The following is a 25,476-nucleotide window of genomic DNA, read 5'->3' as shown; positions in this document are numbered from 1 at the left end:
CACTCTGTAATATATTTTATTGCTATGGGCATCTGCATGAAAGCAAAAATTGAAATTAATCTGCTCCTGCATCTTTTTCCTCACTTGAACTCAGAGACAGGTCCTCAACTTGTGCAAATTAGCATAGCTCCACCAGCTGAGGATCTGACCCACAGAATTACAGAAGTAACTTACAGTAATAATTCATCCAGTCACTCTTTCTGCCAGTGCAGGCTTGCTTCATACAGTGCATTTTCTACTGCTTTGACTAGTCTAATTTTACAACTCCCAAGCAATAGGACATCACCCCTTCCTTTGTGACGCTATTCCAAAGCTTAGTACATTTCACTGCCAGACAGTTTTTGTCAATATTCAGACTAAACTTACCTTTTCACGAGTTTCAGCCTCATACAGATATCACACTTAGTGGCTGTGGACAGAATTATTTTCTAAGTTTGCCATGAGGCACCAGTGCCTCTATAAGAATTTTCATTCTTTCCTCCTCCAGTTCTCACCTCGCATGCTCGTGAACCAGTTATATTAGCTAGGTTTTGTGCCCCTCCAACAGCTTTCTCAAGCGATAAGCACTGGGTATTAGTACTGGAATCCATCCAAACAGGGCTGTCACTGACAGAAAAACAAGCCTGGGGAAAAAAATAAATCATCAAAAAGATTATCACTCCAGGAGGGACTTTCATACTAATGACCAAATCCTGAGAAGTTATCTGTGCCTGTATTAGGCCCAAATACAACAGAAAATAAGAACGGCCATAGTGGGTTACACCAAGGGTAATTCTAGCCCAGTATCCCTGTCTTCTGACAAAACTACTGTAATTTTCACTGCAGACATCTGAAGAAGAGGGTCATAGCCCACGAAAGCTTATGCTCTAATAAATTTGTTAGTCTTTAAGGTGCCACAAGACTCCTCGTTGTTTTTGCTGAAACAGACTAACAAGGCTACCCCTCTGAAACTTGTCTTCTCACAGTGGCCAATGCCAGATGCTTCAAAGGAAATGAACAGAACAGGGCAATTATCAAATGATCCATCCCCTGAGGCTGTCATCCAGTACTAGCATCTGGCAGTTAGAGGCTTAGAGCACGTTAGAGGACACCAAGAACATGTGCATGGAAATGTCACATTGTTGCACTGAAGATCCCCCACTGTCAGACACTACACCCATCTACAATCCATATAAGCCAGCATGTTGGAGACATAGCCAGTGGATTCGCAAACAGTGTGAAAACCCCAGGCCAAACCTCACATTGGAGAGGAGAAACAAGCTGTGTCTGCCACTCTTTTACGTATTTTGCAGTAGCTAGCCATGGGCCAGCTATGCAGTTTACCAGGCCCTGAAGCAGATGCTGGGGCTAAGGATTCCGTTCCTGAGCTCTGCTTTACTTCAGCATAGTTCTCTCACAGCATAGTCCTTTTGTTCCAGTTTTCAGGATTTATCCCTATGGATAACTACTGTTGTTCTTATTGGGGTTGTACTGACATTGTTGTCTCCAATGACTAGTTATGGTCTTTTGAGAATTCTTCATTTGACACTCAGAACACCACTTTGCAGTATTTTAACCCAGTCCCCAGATGGTTCACATGTTCATTGCAGACAATATTTTCATTTGGGAATCAGGATATACACATTTAAGATTTGAATAGACCAGTTGTACAGATGTCTTCGTCAAATGTTTAAAAGTTCTTTCTGATCTCAAGGTGGGAAAGGCTGGTTTCAAGATGAAAAGGAGGACTTGTGGCACTTTAGAGACTAACAAATTTATTTGAGCATAAGCTTTCGTGAGCTACAGCTCACTTCATCGGATGCATGCAGTGGAAAATACAGTAGGGGGATTTATATACACAGAGAACATGAAACAATGGGTGTTACCATACAGACTGTAACAAGAGTGATCAGGTAAGGTGAGCTATTACCAGCAGGAGAGGGGGGAAAAAAAAAAAAAAAAAGCTTTTTGTAATGATAATCAAGGTGGGCCATTTCCAGCAGTTGACAAGAACATGTGAGGAACAGTAGGGGGGAAAATAAACATGGGGAAATAGTTTTATTTTGTGTAATGACACATCCACTCCCAGTCTTTATTCAAGTCTAATTTAATGGTGTCCAGTTTGCAAATTAATTCCAATTCAGCAGTCTGTCGCTGAAGTCTGCTTTTGAAGTTTTTTTGTTGAAGAATTGCCATTTTTAGGTCTGTAATCGAGTGACCAAAGAGATTGAAGTGTTCTCCAACTGGTTTTTGAATGTTCTAACTCTTGACGTCTGATTTGTGTCCATTTATTCTTTTGCGTAGAGACTGTCCAGATTGGCCAATGTACATGGCAGAGGGGCATTGCTGGCACATATCACGTTGGTAAATGTGCAGGTGAACGAGCCTCCTTTGCTTATACCTTTAAAGGAGAAGGCTTTTCAAATCTATGTCCACAAGCCACAAAACAACCCCAAGCAGCCACCCTGTGCACAGGAACTCCTTGGACCATAGTTTGAACCTTCAGAGATAAGTCTATCACGTTTCACGTAAGTATTCTTGCTAATAAAATCTTGTGAGTTGAATGGGAAATCAGATCTAAACATATTATCCATAATGGCAAAGATGTTAAAATAATATTAAGCTTTATAAAACAATAAATAGATCACTTGTCATACATTGTGGTGCTCACTGGGCGTTGCATGTTTTAACAAAATTGTATGCTGTCATGCCAGGGGAAGATGAAATACTGAAACCCCTGGGATATAGGAGAAAAAAAAGTATACTGCAGTGGCTTCTAACACAAACAAGCAAAGGGAATATTTTGGAAGGAAAAAGCAACTGTTAAGTGTCAGAAAGAGGAGTGTGTGTGCTCACTCTCCCTTCAAAGCTCTTCATTGCACGTATTACCTTTAGTAGCTGATGTAAAGGAAGATCAGGTGATAAATTCTTTAAAATTTGGCTGGCTCCTTCTTTCCAATACACGCTCCCATGTTGCTGTAAAGGATATACATTTTTAAATTAAAGATGGCACCCAGGATGTCAAATACAGATTCCAATCTGGATTTCGAACATTAAATGGAGGAGAACCATTTTCAAAGTGAGACACAAATTTATTGATTAATTAATTCATTAAACAGTTCACCTTTTTTGGAGACATCCAGGCCAATTAGATCATTTAATTACACTTCAAGAATGAGCAATGTATGTGCCAAATCATCAAATACAGGAGTTTGTCTGGCAAAAATGTAGACCATTAATTAAAGCAGCATCTAGTGGGCGCTTCTATAATATTGCTAGTTGCAGCTATTACCTTACCCAATGATTCTACCACAGAAGGGCAGCTATAAAGTGCAGCCAGGGCTCCACAGAATGACTTTCTGTCATTTTGGACCCGGCACACAGGGTTAGACTCTTTGTCTACTGATTAAAGCAGAGAAGTGGGAATCAAAATGCCTGGGTTCTTTAATCATATTCAAGGTACTTTGTCTGTCACTAATTCACTGTGTAACCCAGAGCAAGTCCCTTAGGCACCACTAATTTGGGGTATTCAACTTGAAACATATAGCCCCTGATTCTCTGAGCATCCAAACCTTTAGCTGAAGTCCATGGAAACTGCAAGAGTTCAGCACCTCTGATTAATCAGTCCTAGGAGTTTGAAGCTGAGCAACTGACAACTGATACACCAAAAATTAGTGGGCACTTTTGATAATGCCTGCCTTAATCTCTCTGCACTTCACTTTACACAACTGCAAAATGGGTCTAAGACTTGCTTACCTTACAGGCATGGTGTGAGGCTTAATTGATGAATGAATGTCTGAGCACTTTGACATCTTCAGAAGAAAGGCACTATGCAATATAGGCTAAATTAGAGAAGCCCTACACAAGTGCCTAAGCAAGAGGCACAGGGGGAGACATCCCCAGCACATTTACACACAAGGCAGCCATCGTTTGGTTTCCATTATTCCTGAATATGGTTTCCATTATGCCTGAGGATGCACCACCCAGCAAATGAAGAGCTCTGATTAGAGGGATGCTTGCTACACCTCGAATACATTTTACATGTTCAGCTCTTCACTACATTCCCCTCTCGTCGAGCGCCTGTGGAACAATCTTGCAGACACAGCTGCTCAAACTCCTCCATCATCTCCAAGCACGGCTCAGATTTGCAAAACCATAATAGAACCCCGTAAGTGTGAAGAATTTAAATGACTTGAAACCATCTAGTTGTACACACAGCTAGTCTATGTAACCATACTGTTATCCTTGTCCTCTCTGTCCTATCTCTTCGTGCAGTTGTATACAAGTTGCATCTTGTATTAAATTAGCTTTTAAGATCTTCAGGCAGAGTCTGTCTCTTATTATGTATTTGTACGGTGTCTGGTACAATGAAACTTTGATCCTAATTGAGTCCTTTAGATGCTATTGTAATACTCCTAAATAATAAGTATCATTATTCCTTAATACTCTGTTGAGGACATACAATATAACTAATTTTTCCCTTTAAAAACTAACCTGTCCAGCTCCAGAAAAAGCTCTCACATGAGAGAACTTAAAACCAGAAGACTTCATCTTTTCCAAGATCATATCCAGAGCCTACAAGAACAAACAGAATCAAGAGTGATTGTAATGAGCTACCAAATTATGCACACTCACAATCCTCAGAATTAAATTGTAAGTATCTGTCATCACTGATAAGGGTTCAGTAACAGATAATGAAAAATTAGCTAATGACTAGGGATTTTTTGAGAAATTGAATGCATTAGTTTATTAAGCAGGAGCCCATTTTAAAAAAGAGAACTACACAAAAAAAATTCTTCAAACAGGTTGAATCACAAAGGACAAATCATTACATCTTGGCTCTTGTTTGGTCTTCAGTGGGTTCCAATATATGAAAGAGACATTGTTGAGGTTGATAGATGAAAAATGGGACAATTTATTTGTTCTTACAGTTGGAAAACCTATGCAATTCTTTGTGGGGCAAAGTCCAATCTTGGAAGATGCTGAGCATCCTCAACTCCCACTGATTTCAGTGGGAGCTATGGACGTTCAGCACCTCTGAAATTCAGATGATTTATTCAGATACCTAAATATGGATTTAAATGCTTAACCTTTAGACACTCAAGTCTGAAAATTTTGCCCTTGCCATGAGATTTTCAAAGGACACTCTGAAGTAATTTAAGACCAAAAATTAATTTACCTTTACACTTTCATTGCTGTGACCTAGATTTTGCCACCCTTACTCATGACGTCACTAGACAAGTTGCCTTAGTAGGACTACTTACATAGTAAGATTCTACTCAATGTGAGTACAGGTTACAGAATCTGGACCTACATGAGTAATTTTTTTCTGGATCATGAATATATGCTTTTAGAATACAAAAAGAAATCATCAGTATTTTAAGCTAAACATTTTCTACCATTATCATAAAGGGCCTGCACTACAAAGTTTTATGATCAGCTGCTGCAGAACCAGCCAGCCAACCAGCAGAAGGAAACAAAAACTGGCTAATAAATCTTATTCTCAGAGGATGAAATTAACTCTGATGTTGCACAAACGAAGAAGTAAACAAAGCAAAGCCAGACTGGCTCCTCTTCCATATGAAACAAAGACAGCAAACAAAGAATGTTTTCCCAATTAAAAAAGAAGGAAAATTAGCCAAATTCTATCCAGCAGATGCAATATTTATTCATGGCTGGGCTGAAATCCGTTCAAAATCAGTGATGAAAGAACTTCTATTTTTCATGTATCTAGTATTAAAAACAATGGAGAGTGAAGAAACAAAAGCATAACAATTTAAGAACTCCAGCTTCGCTTATTCATGATGTGAAAATTTGCATTTCAATGAGATAGATCTGCATGCAAAAGAAATAGAAAACAAGCAAACGAAACACCTTAGCTTGAATGACAATCTTAATGGCTGCTCATAATTATAATCCTGAGTTAAGAAGATGAATCATAAGAACACAAATATACTCAGGCAACCAAAATTAAAACATGTTCTTACCTTGACCCACATTAACACAGGAGAAGTCACTGTCAGCTTATCACTGTGGACGTGGACACCGCAATGAGTCCTGCAGAAAGACAGTATTTTCTCTTGAGATGGGAGGGGAACCTGTCTTTTTTCACATTTGGTTCATTTTTCACCCTCCAAGCAGTTTTTTCAAATGATCATTTATGATCAAAGAACACACAGTACTATTTAGTACACAGCAAGGATAAAAACAAAGTTAGAAAATTCAGCCTGCTCTCTGGAACTAACATTTTGATATTTTGACTAGTCACAGAGAAAAAAAAATAAAGAAGTCCCTGATCCTGCAGTGAGATCTAAGAGGGTAGACTCCTACATTTGCTCAGTACTTTGAAGTCACTGAGGCTCTGCATAGTTGGAAGGGTCCGCCTGCACAGATCTCATGCAGCAGTAAACTCTTGGTCTTTTATATTCATGCTAGTGTCCTACAAGGCAATTTGACACTAAAAGCCAAATATCACACAAAGACGATCCAAAGTGAGCCCTTGTCTACACTATAAATTACTTCGGTACATCTTACATCACTCAGGGGTGTGAATAATCCACACCCCGAGTGACATAATTTATACCGACCTAAGAGCTGGTGTAGACAGTGCTGTGTTGGGGGGGGCACGGGGAGCTCCCCACCAATTTTTCCCAGTTGGTGCTCCAGCCCCGGAGCACCCATGGAGTCGGTGCCTATGATGGCTGGCGCCGGAATGCTGCCCCTAGAAATGTGCCGTCCCAAGCAAGTGCTTGCTTTGCTGGTGCCTAGAGCCGGCCCTGATAGCTGGATCAGTGCAGCTGCACCACCGTAAATGATGTAGTGCAGACAAAGCCTTAGTGTGCAAAATGTGTGTGTGCATGATACTTTATGTCACAGTTCAGGGCAACTGCACCTGTATCTCCCCTCGGTGGTTCAGCAAAGGCACCAACTCTCAGTCTTCCAGCTCCCCACTTGTTGCCTCTCTTGGATGCAGACATCTGTCTCTCTCCCTTCTGACCTACAGTTCCCTGCCTTCACTGCATAATTCCCAGCCTAAACATTCTTCCCAAACAAACCTGCTTGCTTTCTCTTTAGAGAATGATAAGAGTGATTGCTACAGATATAAGTGCCACACAGAGTTTTCTAAGCAGGCCTACTTTATTCTTAATGTACAAAGCAATAGAGAGAAAACATACGAAAAACAATAAAAGAATCTACATGCATGCTAATTAGCCTACCAGAGTACATCCCAATTCTAACATGGGTTCTGGCAGGATAAGTCTTTCAACACCCCCACCCACTGTAAGGAAGTCCTTTTGGTTACAAGTTTCAGAGTAGCAGCCGTGTTAGTCTGTATCCTTAAAAAGAAAAGGAGTACTTGTGGCACCTTAGAGACTAACAAATTTATTAGAGCATAAGCTTTTGTGAACTACAGTTCACTTCTTCGGATGCATACAGTGGAAAATATAGTGGGGAGATTTTATATACACAGAGAATATGAAACAATGGGTGTTACCATACAGACTGTAACAAGAGTGATCAGGAAAGGTGAGCTATTACCAGCAGGACAGCGGGGGCGAGCGGGGATTGTAGTTGTAAGTATGCTTGATAGAGATCTTGTAGGTGTTTGTCTCTGTCTGAGGGGTTGGAGCAAATGTGGTTGTATCGTAGACCTTGGGTGTAGAAAACAGATCATGTGGTGTGGTCTGGATGAAAGCTGGAGGCATGTAGATAAGTACAGCGGTCAGTAGGTTTCTGGTATAGGGTGGTGGTTATGTGACCATCGCTTATTAGTGCCATAGTGTCCAGGAAGTGGATCTCATATGTGGACTGGTCCAGGCTGAGGTTGATAGTGGGATGGAAATTGCTGAAATCATGGTGGAATTCCTCAAGGGCTTCTTTACCATGGGTCCAGATGATGAAGATGTCATCAATGTAGCGCAAGTAGAGCAGGGACATTAGAGGACGAGAGCTGAGGAAGCGTTGTTCTAAGTCAGCCATAAAAATGTTGGCATACTGTGGGGCCATGCGGGTACCCATAGCAGTGCCACTGATTTGAAGGTATACGTTGTCCCCAAATGTGAAATAGTTATAGGTGAGGACAAAGTCACAAAGTTCAGACACCAGGTTTGCCGTGACATTATCGGGGATACTGTTCCTGACAGCTTGTAGTCCATCTTTGTGTGGAATGTTGGTGTCGAGGGCTTCTACATCCATAGTGGCTAGGGTTGTGTTTTCAGGAAGATCACCGATGGATTGTAGTTTCCTCAGGAAGTCAGTGGTGTCTCGAAGGTAGCTGGGAGTGCTGGTAGCATAGGGCCTGAAGAGGGAGTCTACATAGCCAGACAATCCTGCTGTCAGGATGCCAATGCCTGAGATGATGGGGCGTCCAGGATTTCCAGGTTTATGGATCTTGGGCAGCAGATAGAATACCCCTGGTCGGGGTTCTAGGGGTGTATCTGTGCGGATTTGTTCTTGTGCTTTTTCAGGGAGTTTCTTGAGCAGATGGTGTAGTTTCTTTTCGTAACCCTCAGTGGGATCAGAGGGTAATGGCTCAGACAGAGACAAACACCTACAAGATCTCTATCAAGCATTCTTACAACTACAATACTCACCTGCTGAAGTGAAGAAACAGATTGACAGAGCCAGAAGAGTACCCAGAAGTCACCTACTACAGGTCAGGCCCAACAAAGAAAATAACAGAAAACCATTAGCCATCACCTTCAGCCCCCAACTAAAACCTTTCCAATGCACCATCAAGGATCTACAACCTATCCTGAAGGACAACCCATCACTCTCACAGATCTTGGGAGACAGGCCAGTCCATGCTTACAGACAGCCCCCCAACCTGAAGCAAATATTCACCAGCAACCACACACCAAAAACACTAACCCAGGAACCTATCCTTGCAACAAAGCCCGTTGCCAACTGTGTCCACATATCTATTCAGGGGACACCATCATAGAGCCTAATCACATCAGCCACAATATCAGAGGCTCGTTCACCTTCACAACCACCAATGTGATAAATGCCATCATGTGCCAGCAATGCCCCTCTGCCATGTACATTGGTCAAACTGGACAGTCTCTAAGCAAAAAAAATAAATGGACACAAATCAGACGTCAAGAATTATAACATTAAAAACCAGTGCCCCCGCCCGCCCCCCCCCAGTGCTCTCCTGCCGGTAATAGCTCACCTTTCCTGATCACTCTTGTTACAGTCTGTATGGTAACACCCATTGTTTCATGTTCTCTGTGTATATAAAATCTCCCTACTATATTTTCCACTGTATGCATCTGATGAAGTCAGCTGTAGCTCACGAAAGCTTATGTTCTAATAAATTTGTTAGTCTCTAAGGTGCCACAAGTACTCCTTTTCTTTTGGTTTCAAGCTCATCACAGCTACAGCTGAGAACAAGCACACTCATACAATGTTCAGTTCCCTTTTAGTTCAGGGGTCTCTGAACTGGAGTTTCCAGAAGCAGGTAATTAGTACACAATGGGTCTCTCCCTCCAGGGCATATCTTCAAAAGGTTGGCTTCAGAGTATGAATTTGCATTCCCATCACCCCAAGCGATTTCCTAGGGAATCCACATTTTGTTCCAAAAAGACTTTCTGAAGTTCCTAATATCTTCCAGATATTGCATTAATCTTGTCTTCCTGATAAAGAAGTCCCATACAATCTCACAATAGTACATAAACATTTGCATTCTAATACAATGTACCCCAAAGTTATTAACATTAATTCAATAAGGTTTAACTTAATTCAATAAAGTTCACTCAAGATATTATAGGACATTGTCAGTCTGCCACACTGTACACCTACTGCAGCTATTTGTGATTATTAAGTTTACTCATATAAACTGAGTAAGTGCATATGCAAACAGCTAATCCGGCACCTAAATCCTGTTCTTAAATAAAGGACATGGAGTTTTTGATGCACCAATTAAACTTGGTCTGTCAGTCATAACACCTTTTTAACTTCCTAATGTTTACCATCAAAGGTTTCATATCACAGCATGGGTGAAATCCACTTCTTGTCATATAAAATTTGAGCAAACAGGTTTTGTGCGAAAAGTCTGTGAGCTTGCAAGATGGAATGTATACACTCCAGACTACAGATTGGAGTAGCAGGCACTACCCTCCTACATCCCGAGAGCATTTTTGGTCAATGGATCTACTCCAGCATATTCCGAAAGGTCCTTTCCAAACCTTATTTGGTGTTGGCATGGCATCCCCTTCCCAAACACAAAGGCAGTATTGCCAACCCTCAATTTTCAAAATTCATGAGCCATCCCCAAAAAACTCATGAGATTGGCTTAAAAATCAGGAGCTTTTAAAAAAAAAAATGATAAATTAGGGGGTACTTGGTATTTGCTTTTCAGTTTCTGGTCTTTTAGAATGCACTCATTTCATGTTTTCAAGTTTTTTGCCACAATCATGAAAGCTAACATCTTTCTTTCTTAAATGAAAGCTGAGATTCTCCTGCAATCAGAGGATTCCAGGAGCTGAGGCTTTAAGAACAGCACTAAATGTCACAAGCGTTTACATCACCTTTGCAGTGTGGCCAAATACCACACACAGAGACAAGCTGGAAACTCTGTTCATGCCTCCACACTCAGTAGATCCATGGGGTGTAACTGGGGTGAAGGCCCTTCAAAGGTACACCACATTGGACTGAACATCACACTAACTGAATAAAATTCAAAAACATACCCAAATTCCGGAAGGTCTTTGTCGAAATGAATGTTATCCTCATAGATGACTCTCAGCTGCTCATCAATGGCAATAACTTTAAGCTGAAAGAAATCAAAAGTGAACAAAAATGTAGGCCTACATTTTCAAAAGGAGGATCGTTTGTAAAGAGTGGGTTCTCAGCAATTTCTGAAAACCAGGCTCCTTCAAGGTGTCTCAAACTGGGTACCCAAAATTACTATAAGCACTAGCGAAGCACTGCAGCTGGCTAGCTTCAGAATCAGGAAGGCAATGCTATGTCAGTAATATCTGGTTCACATTTAGAAGTTCATCTTAGCAACTGTAAAAATGAGAAACTTTTTTAAAATGACAGCTTAAATTATGCAGACGTGAACAGCTTAGGCCCCACATACATAAGGAAGAGCTTTCCAGTCACTGATGGGAAGAATTTTTTTTTCTGGACAATTGTCATTTGTATAATACCAGCAAGGTTCAGAAACAGCCAATGTGTGTCCATGCACCATATCAGCACTTCTCTGAAGTGCTACCTTGCCCTCCAGAATCTCAGATTTCACTTAAAAACAAAAATGTAAGGCCTTGTCTGCACAACAAAGTCAATGTAAGGCAGCTTACATGGACCTAACTATGGAGGTGTACACACTACAATGCTCCTCCCACCGATGCAACTCACCCGCTACGCCGACCTAATAAAACCACCTCAGCAAGAGGCGTAGCGCTTAGGTTAACATAGTTAAGGTGATGCATTGTCAATGTAGACACTGCGTTGCTTACGCTGACTCAAGTGGCCTCCAGGAGGTGTGCCACAACGCCCACCATGACCACTCAGGTCACTGTTTTGAACTCCACTGCCCTGCAGCCAGGTAAACAGGTATACACCCCTCCTCTTTTAAAGCCTTGGGAATTTTTTAAATTGTTCTTCCTGTTTGCTCGGGGTGGAGAGCTAACATAGCTACTGCCCAGTGGACTGTGCTGGCTCCATGCAGAAAACATGGTTCTGCCTGGTGTATGCTGGAGGTGGTGGATCTCCAAGGTCTGTGAGGAGAGGAGGCTGTGCAGTTACAGCTGTGCTCCAACTGCAGGAACTTTGACATCTACTGCCAGATCACTCAGGACACTCGGGACAGCTCACTTCATCGGATGCTCAAATAAATTTGTTAGTCTCTAAGGTGCCACAAGTACTCCTTTTTCTTTTTGCAACGTTAACTATTTTCTCATAAGAGAGTGAGAGGGAGGATCACAGATCCAGAATTTACAGTGTGATGTCTCAAGTTTCTGACTTTTTTTCTCCAATCACAGAGCCTAGATCATACTGAAGCCCAACCAACAGGCAGTCAAACTTAAGTAGCCTAGTGGAGCACACATGATCATACTTTTAACATACTTTGTACAATGTACAGAGAGTGGCATATTATTCTGGCAATTCACATGGACTGAGCTTATTTTGAGGGTGGAGAGATGAAGCATGTCACCATCGATGTCACTCCACTGCTGTTGCACTAACGCAAATCATTATTGTGTTGCATCCGATGAAGTGAGCTGTAGCTCACGAAAGCTTACGGCTCAAATAAATTGGTTAGTCTCTAAGGTGCCACAAGTACTCCTTTTCTTTCTGCGAATACAGACTAACACGGATGTTACTCTGAAACCTGTGTAGATACACTGCATCAGTGGAAAAAGTGACTCGCACTGGTATAGCTTACCCTGATTTGGTAAACTATGCTGGTACAAATCACTTTTTACACTGCTGCAGCACATCCACAGTGATAGTTTGCACCAGTGCAGCAACATCTGTGCTTAAATCTCCAGTGCAGACAAATGTTACATATCTTCATTAAATTAGTTCCCCAGATTTCTCAACTAGGCATGACCCAAATAAGTAAACTCTGCATACTTCCAAGCAAAGAGAGACCCTACATTCTGTGGCATTTCTCTGTTGGTTAGTAACACAATAATGTTGGAATGTCATATCCAATCAATTCCAAAAATTCAGAGAATATTCTATGCATCCATGGGCACAACCCCATTGATTTTGGTGCTAATCAGAACACCAAAAAAGCCTGATTCAGAGGAAAATTAGGGTCCCCAGACTGCTTGGTGCTAAGGAAGAGAAAGTTCTCTGCCATCACCTACTGCTGCTTACACATATCAAAGGTAGAAGCTTAATTTTCTGCATGGGGAAACTGTAGCCTGGATTCTAACAGAAATAAGAGAAGCGGGCAATGGGGGGGAACACAAGAAGCCACTGCCATGGCAGAGGGGGATATGAGGGGGACACAACCTCTGGCATAAGAGAGGAAGTGGCGGGAGTAATAAAAGGGCATAGAAAGGTGACACACAGGGAGTTTGGGGGAGAGAGAGAATGGAGGAATACAAGAAGCCCCTAGCGCGTGCAATGAGTTCAGCCTACAGAAGCTAGGAAGTGCACAACCTTCAAGTGTGTATGCATGTTGCTGCACACATTAAAGCACAGGAGACATAAAACACCTGTGACGAGACAGAAATTTAACTAGTAGTTTCTACCCCTTCTTCCCTTTATTTCCCTCTCTTCAGTTTGAAGGGGGGCAGGATAATGTAAAATCAGTGGGCCAAATTTGGACATTAGTACTATTGACCTTTGATTTGTAATTCCAGGAACCCAGTGAACCGAGAATCCAGTCAGAATTTCTACTGACTTGCAGTTTTCTGGAGATCAGCAGTTTCTATTTAGATACTGTTACTGCATATCAGTGAAAATATTTTGCTTATTATCAAAAATATATTGCTAAAAACAAAGCAAGGAAAATACAGATGAGAAAAGCAGACGTTACTCTAACCATTGAAGCCCCGAGTTTCACAGGCGCCCGGTCTGGAAGCATTGGATACAACAGCCAAAGTCATCTGCCAACAGCACTATGGGATGAAGCGCAAGAAACGTGGACAGACTTTGTGCCTGCCCCCACTAGGGTGACCAGACAGCAACTGTGAAAAATCGGGACATGGGGTGGAGGGTAATAGGCACCTATATAAGACAACGCCCCAAATATCGGGACTGTCCCTATAAAATCGGGACAGCTGGTCACCCTAGCCCCCACCCTCCATGAACCAAATCAAAATCCTGGCTCCAATCTAACCCCAAATCTTGCACAGGTCCAGCTATGAACTCTGCACTTCGCCCAGGCACGCAGTCGGAGTCTCCGCCTCACCTGCCCCCACCCACGCCTCTGACCCTACTCCTCCCGCAGCGGGGGCTTTTTTCCACCCGCCAGCAGGGCCCACCTCCTAGCCCAGGGGGCGACTACGGTAGTCAGGCTGTTGCGGCGGGATCCCCATCCGGCTGCCAGGCGGACCCCACCCCCTTACGGCTCACAGACGGGCCCCTTCTACAGAACGGCCCCTGCTCCCGGACGAACCCCCTGCCCCACACGCAGAGGGCCCGGGGCGGGGGGGGGGGCTAATGACACTGACTGGGGAGTAGCCCAGGCTCTGCCTCCCCCGGGCCGGGCGCCCTCCCGAGCGGCTGCTCCGTCAGGTCACTGCGAAGGGGGCGGAAACCGGGGGCTGGGCTCGGGCTCTTCCTCTCACAGCCGAAGCGGGTTGTGCACAGCCGCCAGCGCCTCCTTACCCAGCCGCCGGGGGCTCGGGCCTGGCCGCTCCGCCCGGGGAACGGCGAGAGCCTCGGGGAGGCGGAGCCGCCCGCCGCCCCCGTACCTGCTGGGTGCTGAAGTCCCATCCCAAGTACCAGGGAGCTTCGGAGGCGGCCATGCTGGGCTGGATTTCCAAGAAGGCCAGGCGAAGAGGCTGCAGTAACCGGCAGCCGGCCTCCCCCCGCCCGGCCCCTCCGCGCGCGCGCGGGTGTGGTGGGGGGAAACTGCCCGAACAGCCCACGCGGAGCCCGGCCCCTCCGCGCGCGCGCGGGTGTGGTGGGGGGAAACTGCCCGAACAGCCCACGCGGAGCCCGGCCCCTCCGCTCGTCACACTCAACAGGCGGGGGGGGGCGGAACTGTCCTAACGGCCGGTCAGCGTGTGACACAGATGGGGGCGGGGAGCGACCTGCCCTAACGGCCCCTCAGCATTTGGCACTGACGGGGGGGTGGGAGGGGAACTGCCCTAGCAGCCCCTCAGCATGTGACATTGACAGGGGGGACTTGCCTTAATGACCCCTCAGCATGTGTGACACTGATGGGGGGAGCTGCCCTAATGGACCCTCAGCAAGTGACATTGACTTGCCCTAATGCACCCTCAGCATGTGACACTGATGGGGGGGGGGGGAGAACAGCTGAGATAGAGGGAAAGAAATTTTACACTAAAAAATCTTTTTAAAAATCTAAAGTTGTGATCCTGCAATCAAACCTGCATCTAAGCAGCGTTACCGTGTAGTGATTGGGTCTCTGCACAGATGCAGAGGTCTCATATACAACACAGGTAGGGATTTTTTTTTAAAAAAGCATTAATTTTAACAATAATTATACAGTGTTGCCAATACTGCTGATTTTGTCATTACTTGGAATAAACGGTATTTTCTTAAAGCCCCATCTCAGTAAGTAAAATGATCTTAGTTAGCATAAGAATCTGAAAAAAGAAAAGGAGGACTTGTGGCACCTTAGAGACTAACAAATTGATTTGAGCATAAGCTTTTGTGAGCTACAGCTCACTTCATCGGATGCATGCAGTGGAAAATACAGTAGGGGGATTTATATACACAGAGAACATGAAACAATGGGTGTTACCATACACACTGTAAGGAGAGTGATCAGGTAAGGTGAGCTATTACCAGCAAAGGGGGGGAGGAACCTTTTGTAGTGATAATCAAGGTGGACCATTTCCAACAGTTGACAAGAACGTCTGAGGAACAGCAGGTGGGGGAGAAACATGGGGAAATAGTTTTACTTTGTGTAATGACACATCCACTCCCAGTCTTTATTCAAGCCTTAAGTTAATGGTGTCCAGTTTGCAAATTAATTCCAATTCAGCAGTCTCTCGTTGGAGTCTGGTTTTGAAGTTTTTTTGTAGAAGGATTGCCACTTTTAGGTCTGTAATCAAGTGACCAAAGAGATTGAAGTGTTCTCTGACTGGTTTTTGAATGTTATAATTCTTGATATCTGATTTGTGTCCATTTATTCTTTTACATAGAGACTGTCCAGTTTGGCCAATGTACATGGCAGAGGGGCATTGCTGGCACATGATGGCACATATCACAGTGGTAGATGTGCAGGTGAACGAGCCTCTGATGGTGTGGCTGATGTGATTAGGCCCTATGATGGTGTCCCCTGAATAGATATGTGGACACTGTTGGCAATGGGCTTTGTTGCAAGAATAGGTTTCCTGGGTAAGTGGTTCTGTTGTGTGGTTGCTGGTGAGTATTCGCTTCAGAATCTGAGTTATCATTTTTAAGTAACTTTGAAGCCCTCATGATTTCAGAAAAGAGCTTGAAAGCCTGAACCCTAAATACTCAATGCCCAGAAGATTAAAAAAAACTCAAATTTAATTTTAAAAAATCTCATGACTTTTATCCAATCTACTGATTTTTGGAGACCTGATGCATGTTTTTTTTTAATGCCTTGGGTTGACAGTACAATTATTAAAATCTCAACTAAATGCACCCAAAAAATCTTTAAACAAAAAAGAGTAACATTTAAAAGCTACCTGAAATTGTATCTAAAATGAGGGATCCTCTCTCCAAATGAATGAGAGAATTGGCAACCTGTGCCTTAGGACCTGATTCTGCAAACTTTTATTTGCATAGTCCTGGGAAGTTAGGAGTTAAATTCCTTTGAGGATCTGGGTCATAGTGTTTACTACCTGCAGAAGTCCCACTGAAGTGAATGGGACTATCACAGTTTAAAGAGACAACAAGCATGATCATAAGTAAGGCTGTGTGTCTGTCACAGAGGTCATGGATTCCTTGATTTTCCATGACTTCTACAGAGGCCGGTGCTGGCTCAGGGGCCCCAACTCTGCCTCCCCTCCCCACACACACACCAGCAGGGGTCCCAGGCTGCACGCTGCCACACCCCCAGCACAGGTCCCGGGCCATCCCGCAGTGGACCCGCGGTCCCCCGTCCCAAATTTTAGTTAGGGGTATATAGTAAAAGTCTTGGAGAGGTCACGGGCTGTGAATTTTTGTCTCACTACTGCCCGTGACCTGTCCATGACTTTTACTAAAAATATCCGTGACTAAAATGTAGCTTTATTCATAAGCATAAGATCATGAGCAAAGCACCCTCCTCAGAGTGCGCTGGGTAGGCTTTTGTCTCACGTTCTCCCCTTGTGCAGGGGCTACTTAGGAACCTGAAAATTAAGTGTTTTTTTTTTTTTTCAGATAATAATTTAGCAATTAGCTGATAGGAATACTGTATCTAATTCCTATATAAAAAAAGAATTAAATAAATATTAGACCCACTCAGCTCTAATACTAATATATTCACATCTTGTGTCAAGTCACTTAAGGTACATTGCTTAGGTTTAAAATTTTAATGTATATTCTTAGTTTGTTACTAACTCTTGAATACAGCAATTGAAACAATTGTAGAAAAATCTAGATTATTTTCTATCACTTTTTTTGCAGTTCACCAACCGTCGAATAGATCATTTAACTTTAGAAACATCCTACTAGGGCAAGGCCCCCTGAGTTTATACTGCACCTGCCTGGGGCTCTAGGGATGTTACCTCACTACAAAAAATAGACTAGAAACTGACCTTAAACAGGAGTGAAACTGACACTTTCAAGTCACTTTCATAGTATTGGGAATCCCAAATGTTCAAAAATCATGAATCAGGCTCACCAAAATCAAGAGATTTAAAGCCAATCATGAGATTAAGTAAAAATAATAGATTTGGTGTTCTTTTTATTTGCCATCTGCTTGTTGAGCCTCTAGGGTGCACTGGGGTCACATTTCAAAGCTTCTTCTACAGCTACGAGGGCTAGAAACTTCATTTTTCTTTAAGAATGAAAGCTGAAATCATCACATATCCACTTGACTCCAGGAGCTGGGGCTTTAAGGAAAACAATAATTATCATGAGACTCATGACAAAATAATGAGAGTTGGCAACACTACTTTTGCTTCTATATAAAGGCTGGTTACTTTCCTGAAGGCTCTTAAGCACAACACCACAGTGATTAAGTTGCAGTTCTCACATGCGAATATTTAAAACCAAACACCAAGAAAATTCCACATTTTAAAATTGAGGAAAAAATTGAGACTGTGAGGTATATCAGGGCACTGCAGGTAGGAAAGGAAAATAAACAGGCACAGGAGCTCTGGGCAGCTCTTCCTCTTGAAAAAAAGTTGGAGGGTCAAATCTTCCAGTCCTTAATCCAGTAAAATTTCTATTACCATCAGCGTCTCCACTCATAGATATTAACATGTGTTCAATAACTACATACTTCATACTTAAATATCTGAGCCATCTTAACTAGGGCTACACATTTTATACACATTGGCTTAGGGACTACATTTTCTGGCATATTCTGAACAGTGCTGTGCACATAGATGGTGCCCAGTGAATAATACAAATAATGACAATAATTGATGACTTTATGGACTCTGAGTAACAGCCGTGTTAGTCTGTATTCGCAAAAAGAAAAGGAGTACTTGTGGCACCTTAGAGACTAACCAATTTATTTGAGCATAAGCTTTCGTGAGCTACAGCTCACTTCATCGGATGCATACTGTGGAAAATACAGAAGATGTTTTTATACACACAGACCATGAAAAAATGGGTGTTTATCACTACAAAAGGTTTTCTCTCTCCCCCCCCCCGCCCCACCTTCCTGCTGGTAATAGCTTATCTAAAGTGATCACTCTCCTTACAATGTGTATGGTAATCAAGGTGGGCCATTTCCAGCACAAATCCAGGTTTTCTCCCCCCGCCCCCCAAAACCACTCTCCTGTTGGTAATAGCTTATCTAAAGTAATCACTCTTCTTACAATGTGTATGATAATCAAGGTGGGCCATTTCCAGCCCAAAGTGACTATCCTTCAACAAAAAAACTTCAAAAACAGACTCCAACGAGAGACTGCTGAATTGGAATTAATTTGCAAATTGGATACAATTAATTTAGGCTTGAATAGAGACTGGGAATGGTTGAGTCATTATAAAAAGTAACCTATTTCCCCTTGTTTATTCCTTCCTTCCCCCCCCCCCCCCAACTGTTCCTCAGACGTTCTTGTTAAACCCTGGATTTGTGCTGGAAATGGCCCACCTTGATTATCATACACATTGTAAGGAGAGTGATCACTTTAGATAAGCTATTACCAGCAGGAGAGTGGGGTGGGGCGAGAGAAAAACTTTTGTAGTGATAAACACCCATTTTTTCATGGTCTGTGTGTATATAAAGTCTGCTGCAGTTTCCATGGTATGCATCCGATGAAGTGAGCTGTAGCTCACGAAAGCTTATGCTCAAATAAATTGGTTAGTCTTTAAGGTGCCACAAGTACTCCTTTTCTTTTTATGGACTCTGTGGACGCAGTTTCTGTTCTTTGTTCTGGACTTGGCCTAGATACAGCTGAAACCCTAAGAATTTGAGACATAGACACATCCGGATACTTATATGACACTTTCTGATTCTTTCCTTCTCTGGAACTCAGAACAAAAAAATGACAAAATGAAATGGTTTTCCATTAAAATGTAAAATTTCACAGCAGCCATTGCTCTACAAACAGCATGGGGCAGAACCTGCCACCCCTTGGGAGTTAAGTGATCTCTTCTCATCTGACTCTCATTTTCCATCCTTACTGACCTCTGTGCTGCTTTTCATGCTGTCAACCATGACATTCATCCCAACCTCCTGGGGCTGTTTGGAGTCTCAAAGAACTAGCCACCTAGGTTTTGTTCCCATGTATCAGAGTCCTCCTTTTTTGCAGCATGCAGCAGAGAGATAGGCTGTTCTGCTAGATAGAGAGTGAGCTCTGAAAGGTCTGGGTTTTACTCCACCCTCACATGGGCTTCTTGTATAGCCTCAGGCCAGTGCCTTAAGGACAGGGTTTCAAACCCTTTTAGGCACCCAAAGATGCAGCTAGGTATCTAGTGGGGTTTACAAAGCACCTAACCTTCTAGGCACTTTTGAAAATCCCACTAGGTGCCTAAATACCTTTGAAAATCTGGCCTTTAGTCTGTGTGCCTCAGTGCCCCATCTGTACACTGGGGATAACAGCACTGCTTTACTTCAGAGGGGCTGTGAAGAAAAAAAAAGGTTAGACCTTGTGAGGCGCTCAGATACTACGGTGATGGGGCCTTGTAAGTACCACAGGTAGAGTGGGAACTTTCCTATACCACTGCTACCCCTTCCTTTGGTTTTGGCCTCTTCTTTCACCTACACTCCCAAATCTCCCCCTTTTCTGAATGTAACCTTGGCTCTGAGGGCTTGGCTGTATTTTTTCCTGAGTCCCATGTGTTATCTCTAAAACAATCCCTCCTCCTTACCCCTGCCCAGGAATTCCTGTTTTAGAGGCTAGACTTTCAGATCCTTATCTTAATCACCCTGCCTCTGTTTGTAAACAAAATACTGACTCCCGGCCCCAGGGGGACACATCCTCTGCAGAACTTACATTTCACATTAATGCCTTGCTGTTCTTAAGAGCTCCACATGGGAGCTTGCACACCTCCTGTATGAAATTCGGGGGGGGACTCCAGCCCCCCCCCAAATGGCATCCCTGTCCTGTTGGTGAGAACGTTCAAACAAAAGTTCCTTTAACATGCCCGTCCATCCCTCTCTCCCTCCCCCTCACCCCACTCACAACTGTTGTCTTTGGTCAGTGAAGACCTAGAGTTCAGAGGTACAGTCATGTGAGTTCACCTCCCACCAGGAGTGGGGTGCAGGATGTAAGGCACCTTGGTCGCTCCACTATCCGGCTGCTTGCTTCACCAGCCATTTGGCAGCTTGCTTTGTTTGCTCCATTTACTGCTCTGCCTGTTACCCCTAAAATCAGACTTAAGGCTCCCCCACAACAGCCTGCCTATATCAGTAATTTATCTGTTTTTTGGTAGATGAAAGGGGGTGGCCCACCCTAGAGGAACTGACAGGATTTTACCAGGGAGTTTCCCTCCAACCTATGGAGAACTCTCCAGAACAGATTAATTATGTTAACCCCTGGGAGGACATGGATACAGCCCTCCGCTCAAAGGATTGACACTTAGGAAGCAATTCTTTGAAATCAAAAATAACTTTTATTTAACACAACATGTCCTAATACAGTAAATCTAAAGTATATATTTGGAACAAAAAATAAGTTCTTACAGTTTATAAGACACATAAGATAACAAACTAATCGCAGATACATGTTAAAGTATTTAACATGATGATATATGACTAGAAAGGCTTTTCAGTGGTTACATTCTATATGCAATGGCCACTCACGTATAGAATGCTGGCAACAAGTTACTTATTTGAAACATTTAAAAACATAATAACAAACATACACAGACATCCAACTTTATTATCTCAAACACACCCACTCATTCAATTCATTATCAAAATCACTGTGCTTACTTTTCCCATAGTCTTCTTTTCCTCTGAAAAGGTCCTTCTGTTTTATTTATATTCTGCTGTCCATTGTTCTGTTCCTTTCTTCTTTAGTGATTTTGCTCTTTTAGATGTTTTCTTCCCTCCTGCATCTGCTCCCTCTCACTCACACCAGGACTGGCTAAAGCAGTGGTGGGCAACCTGCGGCCGCTAATCCACTGGCAGGCCGCAAGACAGTTTTTACATTGACTGTCCACAGGCACGGCCGCCTGCAGTGGCCGTGGTTCGCCATTCCCGGCCAATAGGAGCTACAGAAAACGGCAGACAGCAGGTCCCTGCAGCCCACGCCGCTTCTCGCAGCTGTCATGGGTCAGGAATGGCGAACCATGGCCACTGGGAGCTGCAGGCGGCCGTGCCTGTGGACAGTCAATGAGACCTGTGGCACCTGGGCTGCAGGTTGCCCACCACTGGACTAAAGCCTGTCAGCTCTCTGCCTTATATACAGATTTCGGCATATTCTGATTATTTTTACAATCCTGAGCATTCCCACCAATCAGATTTAAGCCCTCTGTCAATCAAAGCTGGATCTGACTGAAGACCTGTGCCTTAGGAGCCAGACCTGATTGAAGACCTGTGTTATGCTTCACTGACCCCTCCCTTCAGGGTTTTGGAGTGACCTCTATTTCACCTCAGCTTGCTTACTTACTATTGGCCCAATCTCTCCCAGACCTCAATTTTGGATTTCTCTGACTCTGACTGCTTGCCACCACCATCTTGTTATCAGCCATAACCATCTAAAAGCATCTAAAATATATTAATTATTAAACCTCTATAATTATAAACAACTATCCATATCTAAGTGTACCCTAACACTATGATTCACTATCACCACTCTATTTTTTAATTATTTTAAACAAGTTTAATTTCAATCTCTCCCTGCTTCAGCTAGTGATGGCAGTGCAGCATTCTTATTCCTTGCACAGAACAGAGCAGCTGAAAAATCTCTTGTACCATGCCATCCATTCACCGCTCCACTGCTGTCTGCTCAGGGATGTCTTGAGGTCCCACCACTTAACACACCTTTCAGCTCTCAGTGACTGCAGCTGTTAGTGGGGGAAGCCTCACTGCTAGCACAGGCTGGGCATTCTCTTTCATCAGAGATACTGTCCCATAGTAGGTCTAATACTAAGACCTACTTATCAGTGATTTCAGCTCTATTGATCTGCACCAAACGACTGTCAACTGAGTCTTAATCAGCTCTTCCATTACACACTGGAGAGGGGGAGGATCAAATGATGTCTAGGACCCTTAGGCAGAGCCCACACCACCAGGTAAAAACACCTATCCCAACCCTCTCATCTCCCCGGCCTTTGGCGCTCCTGCCCTCAGTTTAGTGAGTGCAGTTCAGTTGAGGGTGAGTCCCTCAATCATGGCATGACAAACACCATTCTGCTGCCCATTTTTCACACAACAAAGGTAACAACACTTTATTACCCCTGCCCCCCAGTAACAAAGTGACTTGCAATCCAACACCAGTCAAAAGTGATCATTTGGGCAACGCAGGTCCATCATGTTGTGCAACTAGGCATGTCTTATGCAAATGGTGTCAGTTCCTGAAGTCTTCTCCTGCAGCTCATCCCTAGATGTCAGGGAAGAGCTCATTCAGACCCTGCTTACATTCTTTTGGCAACAAGGTCTGGATAAAAGGTAATGGAATGAAGCTGCTGTAGGGAGTATTAAAGAAAGTTATATGGGCCAGATTCACCAGTAGTGAAACAGGAGATTCATGCAGCCTTGTTCTACCAAGCCCTGTTGAGTGAGAGGGGAATTTGCCCTAAAGGACAGTACAAAATGTTACTGCTGCTGCTCTGGGGCCTATCTCCACGTCAAGAATTATAACATTCAAAAACCAGTTGGAGAACACGTCAATCTCTTTGGTCACTCGATTACAGACCTAAAAGTGTCAATTCTTCAACAAAAAAACTTCAAAAACAGACTCCAACGAGAGACTGCTGAATTGGAATTAATTTGCAAACTGGATACAATTAACTTAGGCTTGAATAAAGACTGGGAGTGGATGTGTCATTACACAAAGTAAAACTATTTCTCCATATTTATTCCCCTGCCCCACCCCGCACTGTTCCTCAAACATTCTTGTCAACTTCTGGAAATGGCCCACCTTGATTATCACTACAAAAGGTTTTTTCCCCCCACCCCGCTCTCCTGCTGGTAATAGCTCACCTTAAGTGATCACTCTCTTGTTACAGTGTGTATGGTAACACCCATTGTTTCGTGTTCTCTATGCATATAAATCTCCCCACTGTATTTTCCACTGAATGCATCCGATGAAGTGAGCTGTAGCTCACGAAAGCTTATGCTCAAATCAATTTGTTAGTCTCTAAGGTGCCACAAGTACTCCTTTTTTTATTTCAGTATATGTGAACCTTTCATCCATCATCATTATCATCATCATGGCAAATCCCAAAGAGACATATCATCCTTACAGATTGAGCACTGCCATGTTCAATGTCTAGCTAGGTCATTAAGGTGGTCTGGCTGGATATTCAGTGTATGTTCATCATTGATGATATTATCACACCACCAAAGCTTTTTGTGACACTTTAATTGCTGGCCTTGTAATAGCAGTCCATGGCAAATATGCTTCATAGTCCATTGGTTTTCCATCCTCATAACATGTCCATATCAAAAAGCTGCCAAAACCAAACTAATGCTGATGACCACACTGTTGTTGAGTAACCCAACTGAAGTCAATGGAACAGAGAGTGTAAAATTAGCATATGCGAACACAGAAAAAATCCCAGCGGTCTCATCCAGCTCCCACTTAAGTCAATGGGAAATTTTCTGTTGACTTCAGTGGAAGTTAAATTGGGACCCTAGTGTGTTATAGTCAATGTCTTTTTTTATTTAGAAAAATAGGGTTTCAACTGATTAACACATTGAAATACACACAGATGGCTATATAATTAAGAGCATGCAATGAAGAAGCCATTTAGCTTTTTGTCAAAACAACACTTTTTTCTCATTTTAATCATGTTAGTTTAATCCATAGGCAAAAGGGTCAATGGTATCAGAAATGATACAAGAATTTCTATTGATGTTTTTTATTATTTTATTTTTATTATTATGTGTATTACTGTGGTACTTAAGAGGCCTAGTCACAGACCAGGACTCCATGAACTTCTTTTTTTAACCTTCAATTTTATAAATCCCAACACTTTTATATGAAGTCCTGTGCAAATTCCTCATGAGGTTTCTATGCAAAAGGGAAAGGAAGGATGGGTATTTGAGACTGGTGAATTTTTCCAACCCTTTAAGAGTTTTTTTGGAACACCTCCACAGGCACTTTCTTTGCCCATATTGACTTTACCCATTATCACCACCTTGGCACTTAACAAGATCTTGGGAGAAGAGTGCCCTAACTGGTTTCAGACAGCAAGTTTTTTTAAGGCTGCTTTCTACATCTGACACATTTGACCTTGTAGTGAAAACTGACCTAATTTGCGTCCTTATGCTCAGAGGACAATAGCTCAGCAAAATAAAGCTGTGATCTAGATAAAAATAGAACTAAGATTAACTATTGTTAACAACAGATTAACCAGATCTCTCACTCTACACTTTATTTTTATCAAACTCCACTTGAAGATAAATGTATTTGTATTGATTAAAAGCTATCAAAGACAAATTCATTCCTATTCAAACAACCATCTGATGTGAATAATAGCAAAGCTTTGCACTTCCATATCACATTTCATACAACGATCTCAAAGCATTTTACAAACAATACATTAAACTCAACATCTCTGAGCAGTATGTGTTATCCTCACTATTTTGCAGATGGGGAAACGGAGGCAGATAAGTGCATCTGGCCCCAGTCCCGCCCCTTCCGCTTGAGGGCCCACTCCTTCCAGGGGCCCAAAGCCATCCCCCACACCTTGCCCAGGAGCCCGGCCACCCTGAGTACTGGTAAGTCCATTTAAGTTACTTTCACCCCTGGTATGAAGTCATCAGATTTTGTCACTAAAATATGTTGTAAGTTTGATAGTCTCTACTGTTAGTTCACCAGTGACAACAAAGGAGGTAATCCACTCCCAGGACCCAGGAAGGTATTAAGCAACCATTAATCAGCAGGGGAGTTGTAAACAAAGGATTTACAATGCTGTAAGAGGGATGGACAAGCAAAACACAGTGGGGGATTGCTCAGCTATGTGACACAGCAAAGCCCACCAGGACATGTCTGGGTTAGTGTTTTCCAGGCACATGGACTGAGGATATAAAATAGGGGACAGTGGTATCATTCTTTTACCTTTACCCGCCATCTACTCTGGAAGCAACAATAACCA

The 25,476-nt window shown here is 43.0% G+C and overlaps 3 protein-coding genes across 14 annotated transcripts in view; 2 read left to right on the top strand and 1 right to left on the bottom strand.

Annotated features, from left to right (window-relative positions):
• The window catches only part of XYLB (xylulokinase), a 142,566-nt gene extending 127,924 nt beyond the window's left edge, over nt 1–14,642 (bottom strand). For 2 of the 9 annotated variants that reach the window (XM_073334654.2, XM_073334651.2), the window contains exons 1-6: nt 14,361–14,641; nt 10,674–10,756; nt 5,967–6,036; nt 4,474–4,554; nt 2,869–2,955; nt 495–623 (exon numbers count right to left, since the gene is read on the bottom strand). In XM_073334654.2, the coding sequence (XP_073190755.1) occupies nt 495–623; nt 2,869–2,955; nt 4,474–4,554; nt 5,967–6,036; nt 10,674–10,756; nt 14,361–14,414 (504 nt within the window). In that variant the 5' untranslated portion in view covers nt 14,415–14,641. The other 7 variants (XM_073334647.2, XM_073334650.2, XM_073334648.2 and 4 more) reach the window with 7 other exon arrangements.
• NUB1 (negative regulator of ubiquitin like proteins 1) overlaps nt 1–25,476 on the top strand; it is a 374,246-nt gene that overhangs the window by 291,146 nt on the left and 57,624 nt on the right. The gene's annotated exons all lie outside the window — the stretch shown is intronic.
• The window catches only part of C2H9orf152 (chromosome 2 C9orf152 homolog), a 29,781-nt gene continuing 18,238 nt past the window's right edge, over nt 13,934–25,476 (top strand). The window contains exons 1-4 of one of the 2 annotated variants that reach the window (XM_073334657.2): nt 13,934–14,181; nt 14,983–15,074; nt 15,783–15,978; nt 24,971–25,099. In XM_073334657.2, the coding sequence (XP_073190758.1) occupies nt 15,930–15,978; nt 24,971–25,099 (178 nt within the window). In that variant the 5' untranslated portion in view covers nt 13,934–14,181; nt 14,983–15,074; nt 15,783–15,929. Of the gene's footprint in view, nt 14,182–14,722; nt 15,075–15,782; nt 15,979–24,970; nt 25,100–25,476 lie in introns of those variants that run through there. The other variant, XM_078851858.1, reaches the window with a different exon arrangement.

This window comes from Lepidochelys kempii, chromosome 2 (genome assembly GCF_965140285.1).
Source record: "Lepidochelys kempii isolate rLepKem1 chromosome 2, rLepKem1.hap1, whole genome shotgun sequence".
Lineage (NCBI taxonomy): Eukaryota > Metazoa > Chordata > Testudines > Cheloniidae > Lepidochelys > Lepidochelys kempii.
This window is presented reverse-complemented; position numbering and strand designations above follow the sequence as displayed.